The 12,384-nt window shown below is 43.3% G+C and overlaps 1 protein-coding gene across 1 annotated transcript; it reads left to right on the top strand.

Annotated features, from left to right (window-relative positions):
- The first annotated feature begins 5,689 nt into the window (after positions 1–5,689).
- Positions 5,690–6,769, top strand: LOC130488375 (P2Y purinoceptor 8-like). The gene has a single exon (XM_056862036.1). The coding sequence runs from the start codon at positions 5,690–5,692 to the stop codon at positions 6,767–6,769; it is 1,080 nt and encodes a 359-aa protein (XP_056718014.1).
- Positions 6,770–12,384: the final 5,615 nt, after the last annotated feature.

Genomic DNA, 12,384 nt, shown 5'->3' with positions numbered 1-12,384 from the left:
TCTACAGCATTTCCCCCTTTTCTTTTCAGTACACTTCACAACTATTCAGCTGCAGCCCAGCCTATACAATGTTAGTGAGGTGCCTACCCAACTCTCTAAAGCAGAAAAAAGCAGAATGAGCCAGCGTGGTGTAGTGGTTAAGAGCGGTGGTTTGGAGAGATGGAGTCTGATCTGGAGAACCGGGTTGGATTCCCCACTCTTCCACATGAGCGGTGGAGGCTAATCTGGTGAACAGGATTGGTTTCCCCGCTCGTACACACGAAGCCAGCTGGGTGACCTTGGGCAAGTCATTCTCTCTCAGCCTCACCCACCTCGCAGGGTGTCTGTTGTGGGGAGGGGAAGGGCAGGTGATTGTAAGCCGGTTTGATTCTTCCTTAAGTGGCAGAGAAAGTCGGCATAGAAAAGCCAACTCTTCTTCTTCTTCTTCTTCTTCTTCTTCTTCTTCTTCTTCTTCTTCTTCTTCTTCTTCTTCTTCTTCTTCTTCTTCTTCTTTCCATAAGTCCGGCATCATCACTCAGGTTGCTTCCACAAGCATATTACAAAGCTATACTTCTTCAACCATTAGAAAATCTTATAAATGCACAAGAAGTAACTTCTATGGGAAATATGTGTTAGGGAGTGGTACCACTGAGGAAACCACATCTGAAAGGTATTGTTTTTGAGGAAGTCATGCAACATTTACCAGCTTCCTTTATCTTGGGGAGTGTCTGTACACAGGGTAGAACTGAGGACATGCCAGAGGCTGCTGGTAAAAATCTCCACCTGGTCTGAGTGCTGCCTCTGTCTGGGACCCCATTTATCAGGCTCATTGTGGGGAAGTCAAAACCACACTGAAGATGTACTAACTGTCCCACAGTATTCTTCACATTGTCTGTCTTGTCTGACTGATATTTTGAGCAACGTGGTTTCATGGTAAGCAGACACAAAGGGAAACAGTTCTTCTGTACCTTATGTATGAGGTAAGGAACAAGAAAATCTGGCAGTTGCTGCTTTTCTGACCTTGAATAGCAAGCTACACATGAGTAAATTCCTCTTCGACCTTAGTAACATGAGAGCTAGGGTTGCCAGGTCCCTCTTTGCCACTGACAGGAGGTTTTTGGAGTGGAGCCTGAGGACGGCAGGGTTGGGAAGGGGCTTCAATGCCATAGAGTCCAATTTCCAGAGCAGCCATTTTCTCCAGGTGAACTGATCTCTATTGGCTGGAGATCCATTGTAATAGCAGGAGATAAGAGCTATCCCTCAGTAGCATGAGTTATGGACTTGGCACCATGAGATAGAAACTTCATCTCTGGTTATCTCTGATTAATCCTCCCGATGGATCAAGCTGACGCGAAATGGGATTATATCGGATTCCTATCTGAGGATAAGCAGCCTTACAGCCTTTCTGTGTAACTTGGGAACAACAAGTTTACATCAGTTTAATCCCTTCCCGGTTGTACACGCGGTTCCAATCCGCTGGAATATCTTTCCCGGGACTTTGCTACAAACGCTCTGCGCTGCAACCAGGAGCAAGGAAGCTTGCCAGGACTTTTTTTTTTCCGGCTCGGGTCTCTTGTAATATACAAGGACACTTGTGTGGTTCTATTGATTTTGTGATGCTCTTTCCTATGTACTTACCTATATTGTGTTGTTTCAATGAATATATGCTTTTGAACGTCATCAGAGGTATTGTTTTGAATTTCCAACCTCCAGGTAATAGCAGAAGATCTCCTGCTATTACAACTGATCTCCTGCCGATAGAGATCAGTTCACCTGGAGAGAAATGGCTGCTTTGGCCATTGGACTCTATGGCAGTGAAGTCCCTCCCCTCCCCAAACCCCGCCCTCCTCAGGCTCCGCTCCCAAAATTTCCCGATGATGGCGGAGAGGGACCTGGCAACCCTATGCATCGAGGGGCCTCTTCAAAGCATACTGATGGACCCCCTCTTGAGTCAAAGTGCCGCAGTCTTTGACTCCAGTAGCAAGTTGGCAAGTCTGCTGTAAGATCTGATTGTGTGAAGGTACACACTAGCCTGTTGCTTGAAAAAAATTGTATATTCTCACACAAGCTATGTGTGTACCGAAAACTTGCAAGAAGAAGCACAAACAGGGCAAATGGAGTCAGTGCAAGAAGCACTGGAGCAGGTTCCGTGACTAGCACCATGCTTGTAGTAGTGACTAATTCATTATCCTGCCATATGGCTCCTCTGAGCAGCTTAAGTATAGAGCAAGAAATGTGTGTCATTAACTATACATTCTATGCTCAAGAAACCTAAAACCTTCAGGCGTTTGTACACCCACTGATAATTTTATTGCGGTTCTCTGTAAACTTCTAAATTCTACTATATATTTAAAAGATTGATTAGAATTGTTACACAGTACTCAAGATATGGGCATAATATTATATATTGAGACATGATATTAATCGTATTATATTCACTATTCAGGTTCTAAAAGCTCCTAATAACATCAACGTATGTATGACTCAAGTTGATGGCATGATGCTTTGACCAGAATATAAATAGTGGTTCTAAAATCTAATTTATTCTTCAATAGGATTAGATCATTTAGTGTCAGAACTGTAGGGGTTTTTTTCACTTGTCAACACAGCAACAATGCTGATGTTATCAAAGATCAGATATATGGGACAGAAGTCTGTATGTCTTTGGTTTAATCTCTGTGGTTCTACTTTCTTTATCAACGGTTATTGATATATGAGTATGATCACTAGCATCTTTAAAATCAGTTATGTTAAGACACGCAAAAAGGAAGCCTTTTGTCATGTACCAAAAACCATGACAACCCCCTCCCAAGCAAGCCATCTTGTATCCACACTAGATGACCGATCAGATCCCTCCCCATTCTATGATTCTGTAACAATAACATTAACTGTTAAATTCGTCTTACTGAGAAATCCTGCTCCCTGTGAACTGATATACAGATCATTCTTGGGTTCTTTGCAAATGTCGATAAAACATTTTCTGCATCCCATGTATCCAGTAATGCTGGACTAATAAGAGGAGACTGAAAAAGCCTCCTTTGGCTCCTGGGACCAAAGATTCTGGTCCTCCTAAATATGTGAAAACTAGATAATTTTAAAACAAAACAATGTTTTCTATTAATTTTGTTAAATCTCAGTGAACAGTTAAAGGGAGCAGTTATGGATTCCTAGAGAGACAATCTGCTCCATTAAGATTTGTTTAATTCCTTCCCTCCCTCATCTCTAGGTGTTCTTTAAAAGTAGGGGTGGGGAACATCACGGTGGCTGTTGAAAGGGGTGCCCTCCACTTTTCACTTTCTCAGCATTTCACTTCTTTCTTTAATTAGATGTTAGGCAGAGAGGGCCTCTAAGTGACAGCAAGCAGACCTTGGCTTCCTGTCTGACATAGATCATGAGGTTAATTACCAACTGCTTTTTAAAAAAAATACTTTTTCCACAATAAAGTGATGCAATCTCTGTCAGATGCCACAGGCTGCGGACAGTCAAAAGTTACTGAGAAGTTGAAGGTGGTATGATGAAGACATAGTTTTCCCTTCTCACAGCCATCTCTGATCAAACAGATTTTGTTGGTTTTAAAAGCTGTATACTAGGGGTGTATAGATTTATCAGGTACTCATTTCTGTTCTGAATAATGAAATTTTTTTGTAACTTGAAAAACTTATGTGTACTGTCAACCCATGCAAGTAGGCTCTGTAAAACCTTTTCTTTCTTTCTTTCTTTCTTTCTTTCTTTCTTTCTTTCTTTCTTTCTTTCTTTCTTTCTTTCTTTCTTTCTTTCTTTCTTTCTTTCTCTTTCTTTCTTTCTTTCTTTCTTTCTTTCTTTCTTTCTTTCTTTCTTTCTTTCTTTCTTTCTTTCTTTCTTTCTTTCTTTCTTTCTTTCTGCTGCCTGTTCATAATTCTTTTCAAAGCAGTTTGCAATTAAAATAATATAATCATATAAAGCAACAAGCTATTAAAGCCAAGCCATAAGACTTAAACGCCATAAAAAGTAGCCATAAAACAGACCTCAGACCAGAAGCATACCATTTTAAACAGTCACCCTACCCTGCCTTGCCTCTGAAAGCAAGGGCACAGAGAGCAGGGCTTGAGAGACAGATTATAACCGGCAGGCTGGATAGTATAGGAGAAGTCAATCTTTCAGGTACCCTGTTCCCAAGCCATTTCAGATCTTAAAGGTAAGAACCAGCATTTTGAATTGAGCCCAGAAAGAGATGAGTAACAAGGGCAAATCTACCATTGAAATGATACCATTCCTGTAATCAACTCTGGATTGGCTACCAAATTTTGGGCCAATTGAAGTTTCTGAATCATTTTCAAAGGCAGTCCCATGTAGAGCTCATTAAAGGTAAAGGTCCCCTGTGAAAGAACTGGGTCATTCCTGACCCATGGGGTGACATCACATCCCGACGTTTACTAGGCAGACTTTTTTTTATGGGGGGGTTTGCCAGTGCCTTCCCCAGTCATCTTCCCTTTACCCCCAGCAAGCCAGGTACTCATTTTACCGACCTCGGAAGGATGGAAGGCTGAGTCAACCTTGAGCTGGCTACCTGAAACCAACTTCCGTCAGGATCGAACTCAGGTCGTGAGCAGAGCTTGGACTGCATTAATGCAGTTTACCACTCTGTGGCACGGGGCTCATTACAGTAATCTAATCTGGTGATCACAGCATGGATCACCATTGCCAGATCATATATGTATATATACACGACAAGTAAAGAAGGCTTGGCGGGGGAGCCATGTTTTCAGCATCTCCAGAGTATGCTTTTTGAGGAACAGTCATAGCTGGTGTCGTATCTGAAGCTGATAAAAGGTTCTACATGCCACAGAGGAGACCTGAGTTCTAACTGTAGGCCCAGATCCAATAGCACCCGTCCCCCACCCCCAGAACGTGCTCCTTTGGGACAGTGCAACCCCCTCCAGGATAGGCTCACTCCACAGTCCTTGACCAGTTTCTCTATTGACCAACAACTCCTGAGTCTTGTCTGGATGGAGCTTCACTTTATTGACCCTCATCCATCCCACTACTTTCTCCAGGCACCCATTCAGGGCTTCCACAGACCTATCTGACTTAGCTGTACAGAGAAATAGAGCTGGGTGTCATCCACAAACCCCTGGACAACCTCTTTCAGCAGCTTCATATAGATGTTAAATAGCATGGAGATCAAGATGGAGCCCTGCAGGATCCCATCACATAAATGCCACAATACTGAACAGCAGTTCCCCAGCACTACCTTGTGGAATCAATCAGTCAAGTAAGAACAGAACTACCAAAACATGGCTCCCGCTACCCCAAGCCTTCCCAACATGTTCTTTTACCTGTTTTTCATTCTGAAAAGTTTTAAATATTTCATGATTCCAACCACCTGGGGGAACAAACCCCAAAACCAAAAACTAAAAATCCAGAGTGAACCATTTTAGTAGGAAAAATAGAACCTGGTCAACCTCACAACAAGTTCCTCCCCATTCTTTGCCAACATTGAGCTACCAAGGCAGCAGTCTTGTTTCTCAATCAGTTAGGTTAGCATTATTGATGATGTATTGTTGTTGTTAAAGCCATCAAGAAGCAATGAAACAATTTATCCTCAAATGAAACTGAACTGTAGACATAATATGCTATGCTATTTCCATTTATTATTTTTAACTTGTCCCTTGTCTATTTATCTTTCTCTTTTAGGTTGCAGCCAACTTTAAAGAGCCAATGATTTCACACAATGAATTACAATAATTCCCAGTTGGATAATGAAACACTGGCCATGCTTAAGAACCCAGCCATCAGACATATACTGCCAGTTTTGTACTCACTGGTGGTTTTGATCAGCATTCCTGGAAATTTGTTCTCCCTCTGGGTTTTCGTCTTTCACATCAAGCCCAAAACATCTTCCGTCATCTTCATGATTAACCTTAGTATCACAGATCTAGTACTGGCTTGCTGTCTTCCCTTACAAATTGCCTATCACATCAATGGGAATGACTGGTTGTATAGTAATGGCTTGTGTAGTGTTGTCACGGTGATGTTTTATGCAAACATGTATTCCTCAATACTTACAATGACTTGCATCAGCTTGGAGCGCTACTTGGGAGTGGTGTACCCAATGAAACTAGTCAAATGGAGAAGAAAGAGATATGCATTAGCCGGCTGCATAGTAATATGGACTGTCATACTATCAGCCCTGTCTCCACTAGCAACGACAGACCTAACCTATGAAGTGAAAGAGTTAAATATCACAACTTGCTTTGATATTCTTAAGTGGACCATGCTTCCTAATCGACTGGCTTGGGCAGCTTTCCTCTTAGCACTGTTTGTTCTCTTCTTCCTGATCCCATTCACAGTGACAGTGATTTGCTACATTGGCATTATTTGGAAGCTCGTCCAGGCTTCTCACAGATACGGCAACGGGCAGAAGACACGGTCAGTCTACTTGGCTGCAATTGTCCTCTTGGTTTTCATCACTTGCTTTGCCCCCAACAACTTTGTCCTGCTTATTCACATGATCAGCCGCCTCTTCCTGGATAAGAGTTACTATCACATTTACAAACTCACCCTGGGGCTCAGCTGCCTCAACAACTGCATCGATCCATTCATTTACTACTTTGCATCCAAAGAGTTTCAACAGACGTTCATGCAGGTGATCGGCCGGAATGTGCTGCTGAGTGACAGTACGGAGATCAGGAGAGACAGTGTGTTCTCAGTCAATGGCAGGACAATGTCAGCAAGATCAATGTCAAGTGGCCCCGGGGAAGCAATGGCTATCGCTCAACCATTTTTGCAAAGGAATGAAAGTGTTTTTTAACACCAGGCCCGTGAACGCACTAGAAACTTACCTCCCAATTTAAACGTGTCCAGTACACAAGCATCCAACACGACTTTAAATTTCTGTTCCCACTGCACCGCCTTTCTCCGCTGCATTTGATAAGCCAGGATCAAATGAAGACCGGTGCGCTCCCACGTATGCCCAGTCGGCTCTCGAAGCAAGGACGGCGATAAGGCTCTGGGTGAGGAAGACGTTTCATTTTATTAATTCGCCGTATAAGCGGATGCTCTTAACGCGGAGAAATTGTGCTCTGGAAACGTCTCCGGAATCCTTCGGTTGAGATAAAGTGCGAACGTGCAAGGAAAGCCCGCAGAAATCGGAGCTGCAAACGCGCAGTGCGGACATGGTCCAGTGTTCAAGTGTGAGGAAGGTGTCCTCTTTCCCAAATAGGATAAAACTTTAGAAAATAATAGCCACAGGAAAGTACAAATACTGAAACCAAATTTCATTCTACTTACTAAAAGCAAAACTTCACATTACTGGACTCATTAGGGTTGCCAGGTCTCTCTTTGCCACCGGCAGGAGGTTTTTGGGGCGGAGCCTGAGGAGGGCGGGTATTTGGGACGGGAGGGACTTCAATGCCATAGAGTCCAATTGCCAAAGTGGCCATTTTCTCCAGGTGAACTGATCTCTATCGGCTGGAGATCAGTTGTAATATCTGAAACTCTCCAGCTAGTCCCTGGGGTTGGCAACCCTATCCACTATAGATGTATTGCAGTTCTTTCGGTTTTGACAAGCTGTAGTGGCAGTATGTAGGAAATATAGATGTTCTTAAATTTGTTTTGAGGAAAATTAAGTTTGAATGTCTGCTGACTAAATTGGGATGCCAGGCGCCAAGTGAATTGGGATGCCAGGCGCCAAGGGGAGCCTGGGGATTTCCCAGAATTTCAGCTCATTTCCAGACTACAGAGATCATTTACCCTGGAGAAAATGGATGCGTTGAAGGGTGGACTCTAGGGCATTGTACCCCTCTGAGGGCCCTGTTCTCCCCAGCCTCCACTCCCATATCACCAAGAGTTTCCCAGCCTAGAGCTGGCAACCTTCCCTTCCCCCATCCCCAGCTGGTGGCAAGGGGGACTGGCAACCCTATTTAATGGAAATTTTAAAAAATGTCTCAAAATTAGAGACAAGTTAGAAAAGGAAATTTCTTCAAAAGACTATCAAGATTATATTTGTACTCAGAAGCTGTCTATTTAGTACATAAACAGGATACAAGGTTTTAGAGAACAGCACATTTATTGGACCATACAACTCTTAATTCTTTTTTTTAAAAATCCACTTATCTCTTCCAAAGCACACTGGGGGTAAACAGTGTGATCCTAAGCAGTGTTACACCCTTCTAAATTGGTTGAATATACTTTAAAGGGTGTAATAATTCTTAGGATTGCACTGGTAATGTGCAAGATGTTGATTTGATTTAATTTTGTAGCAAGGGAAAAAAATGGGCCACATTGGATCACAGTACATGTTATTTAACATGAAATATTAAACCTAATCTTACTCTATTGATGCCTTTGCTTGAGTGAACCAGGGAGAGGGGCTCTCCTCAATTTTTAATCTTCTGGGTAACTTTCTGATTGTTCAGTGAATGGACAGGGCTAGAACTTGGGAAAGCGAGCCTCCTTTGCCAGAGTGATATACTAGGACTGGGATAGAGTTGTCATACTGCTTACCCGACTGGATTTTACATGGAATCTGGGCATGCCGCACAGCACCTTTTTGGCCCATTTGCTGGCATATTTTCATTTTTTAAGCAAGCATTTAGGCCTTTTTGATTCAGGATACAAGGGAGAATATAAGAAAAATGCTTAATCTATGCAGTGGAAACTTTCCTGTTCCTCCTAACGATTGTTCTAGCCGACAGGGGAAGTCATGGTTGTGACTGATAGGTAATAGAAGTAAGAGGGAATACGTCGCCATAATTAAACTGTGACTTAATGGCACTTTGCATACACACAATGCTTCCTTCCAATTTATTTTGTATGGTGTATTGGGAGTTTTAATCAATTGACTAAATTAAAAAGGCTGTGTAAGTGCTTTTTCTTTGGATGCTTATCTGTGTTTGATTATTTTCACCTTCATAGTATCAGCTGATTCCATCAAATAATTTTTAAAATTAACATGAGTCCTTTTTTTTCCTTTTTTTTGTTTTTTGGTCTTGAATCCCAAGATCAGCACTTTCTGTAAAAGGTGCCAAGGAAGCATACTGGAATCCCAGTTCCCTAATCCCAGATTTGTAGGGACAAAACACACTTGGCGAATCCATTCCCTTTATTATTCACATAGTGCGAATTTGATATTTGCCTTGGAAGCTGTGGAGACTGGGGAAGATTTAGCATATCAAAAAATCTAAATAAAAGTGAGTTTTTACACAATCTAGTTTCAAATGGGATGGGGTGGGTATCAGGATTTAGTAACATTCTGCATGCTCACAAAAACTTTGAGATCCAGATTAGTCTTTGCCATATCTAGGGTAGCCGGGTCAAGGTTGACTCAGCCTTCCATCCTTCCAAGGTCGGTAAAATGAGTACCCAGCTTGCTGGGGGTAAAGGGAAGATGACTGGGGAAGGCGCTGGCAAACCACCCCGTAGAAACAAAGTCTGCCTAGGAAACATCGGGATGTGACGTCACCCCATGGGTCAGGAATTACCCGGTGCCTGCACAGGGGACCTTTACCTTTTAGGGCCAAACTATGATGGCAGCCATGGGGCCAACCTGTGGCCACCAACCCCATTTTATAGGATAATTTAGCCATTTAAAAATTGCTGCAAAGGCCTGCTCCTGCTCTATGCAGCAACAGGCAATGTTGTTTCATCCCTCCGCACCTTTTAGAGTGTTTAAACAGCTGGACTGGGCTCTCGCAACAATTTTTAAATGGCTAAATTGTCCTCTAAAATGGCATTGGTGACCACAGGTTCTGATCTTCAGAATATGCTCTGATTGTATATACTAATAAAAATGTTCCCAGCCTACTGTTGGCAAGGAATCTGTAATTAGAAACAGTAACAGAGAGCTGGAAGGGACATCAAGGGTCATCTAGTCCAACCCCCTGCACAACACAGGAAATTCACAAATACCTCTCCTCCCCCACTCCACCAGTGACCCTGCTCTATGCCCAGAGGAAGGCAAAAAACCTCCAGGATCCCTGGCCAATCTGGCCTGGAGGAAAATTCCTTCCTGAGCCCAAAGTGGTGATCTTGGGCATGCAAGTCATGATCTTGGGCATGTAAGAAAGGGCCACAAGAGCCAAACACTGACGCAACCCTTCCTGCCCTCCCTCTCATGATCCGCCTAAGTTCACAGAATCAGCATTGATGTCAGCTGGCCATCTAGCATCTGTTTAAAAACCTCCAAAGAAGGAGAGCCCACCACCTCCTGAGTAAGTCTGTTCCACTGAGGAACCACTCTATCAGGAAGTTCTTCCTAATGTTTAGTCAAAAACTCTTTATTTAATTTCAACCCATTGGTTCTGGTCTAACCTTCTGGGGCAACAGAAAACAACTCTGCTCCATCCTCTATATAACAGCCCTTCAAATACTTGAAGATGGCTGTCATATCGCAATCATCTCCTCTCCTGGCTAAACATACACAGCTCCTTCAACCTTTCCTCCTAAGACTTGGTCTAGCTGAATTTATGGACTGACATGTTAATCTTGAGTTTGGTAGTCAGTTTCTTTGTTTGTGCAGAGAACGTCTTAGGTTCAATATTACTGCAGACTGTTGCGAGATATCTGAAACGTTTAAGGCTGCAAAGCTTATTTGAAAGTTAGTCCCATTGAATTGGATACGATTTATTTCTGAGTAAGAATTAGACTTTAATGCTGCAGTCCTGTTCACGCTTCACCGACAGAATGTTTCAAGGAGAGCAATGAAACCCCGCTGAAATAAAAAAGGGGACAAATGTGCATAGAACAGGAGTCCAAATCTTTCTTCAGCTGGTTGTGAGCACTTCAATATTTCTGTTAACTAAGGCTAACTGCTACAAGCTATAGTGAGTGTGTACGTTAATTTTATTTAACTGAAAAGAAATCATGACTTGGGAGAAAGACAAACAAGTACAACTTGTACCGGAAATTCTCCTTGTACATTAATTGAACAGATGGAGCCATGTATCGCTGGAGTAACAAAACTAGACTCCACGGGGCACAGTGCCTTCCTCTGTCTTTCTTGCTTCCAGCAACAAGCTTGGCTGTGATCTGAAAAGAGAGCCTGAGCCAATGCTGGCATGAACAAAGGGTAATTTAAGGAAACAGGAATCACGCTCCTCTGTCTTGCACAAGCCTCTTATTTGCATGTAGCCTGATCATGGGTCTCTGGTTTGATATGGAAGATGATTCCTCTTCCATTTCTGGCTGTACAAGGACGGATGATGTGTGGAGGCTGAAAAATATGGCTCCTGGGGGGCTTTATGGAGTAACTCTGGGGCTCCTTCCGGCCAAGAAAATGGTGCAATGGGGGGCTTAAGCCTCCTCTTGTGCCATGGTCTGATTCAAAGCGGTCCCACATGTTCCTGAGAAGTATGCAACGTCCAGACCCATCTGTCAGCTGGACACAGAGACAAACCCAGGAACTGTGTATTGTTGTAGTTAAGGTAGGGTTGCCAGTTTGGGAAATACCTGGGGGTATGGGAGGTGGGGCCTGAGGAGGGTGGGGTTTGGGGAACAGAGGGAATTCAAAGGGTATAATGCAATACAGTCTACCTTCCAAAGTGGCCATATTCTCCAGGCAAACTAATCTGGAGAAGTTGTAACAGTGGTAGATGTCCAGCCACCGCCTGGAGGTCGGCAACCCTAAGTTAAGGACAGACAGAAGCACACTAGGCAGACTATCTAGTCCCTTCCCAGAAAGGCTGAGTATCAGAAAGTATATGACAGGCTGCACATCTTCTCCCCACAACATTCCCCTAAATAAAAAATGGCACTTCCCTGAACTGCTTTTATCTTCAGTATTCTGTGGGGACAGGTACTCATGATGCACCTATCATTTATTTTCTTATTGGGATCCACTTTCAAGTGAAGAAACAGCACAGACATAAGGGTTCCCCATTTCCCATATAAAAGGTAAAGGTCCCCTGTGCAAGCACCGAGTCATTCCTGACCCATGGGGGGACGTCACATCCCGACATTTCCTAAGCAGACTTTGTTTACAGGGTGGTTTGCCAGTGCCTTCCCCAGTCATCTTCCCTTTACCCCCAGCAAGCTGGGTCCTCATTTGACCAACCTTGGAAGGATGGAAGGCTGAGTCAACCTTGACCCGGCTACCTGAAACCAACTTCCGTCAGGATCGAACTCAGGTTGTGAGCAGAGCTTGGACTGCAGTACTGCAGCTTACCACTCTGTGCCACGGGGCTCTTATTTCCCATATAGCACAGCCCTAATTCACATAAGGGCCTTCTCCCCAGGGTGATTTTTAAAGATTTTTAAAAAGACACAATCTCAATCGCAGAACTCTAATGAGTTTTGAAGTGTGTAACTCTGCTTAGGGTTGCGTTGTAAATAAGGACAGAGGCAAGGAGGGGGGCACTGGACTTGGATTTTATTTTGCTGTAACGGACTGACACGGCTACCCCTTTCTGTTGCAGACAAACATAATTT

Source organism: Euleptes europaea, chromosome 16, assembly GCF_029931775.1.
Source record: "Euleptes europaea isolate rEulEur1 chromosome 16, rEulEur1.hap1, whole genome shotgun sequence".
Classification (NCBI taxonomy): Eukaryota; Metazoa; Chordata; class Lepidosauria; order Squamata; family Sphaerodactylidae; genus Euleptes; species Euleptes europaea.
This window is presented reverse-complemented; position numbering and strand designations above follow the sequence as displayed.

Excerpts from the sequence above, each read along its gene's own strand:
- LOC130488375 (XM_056862036.1), top strand. The coding sequence starts at position 5,690 with ATGAATTACAATAATTCCCAGTTGGATAATGAAACACTGGCCATGCTT.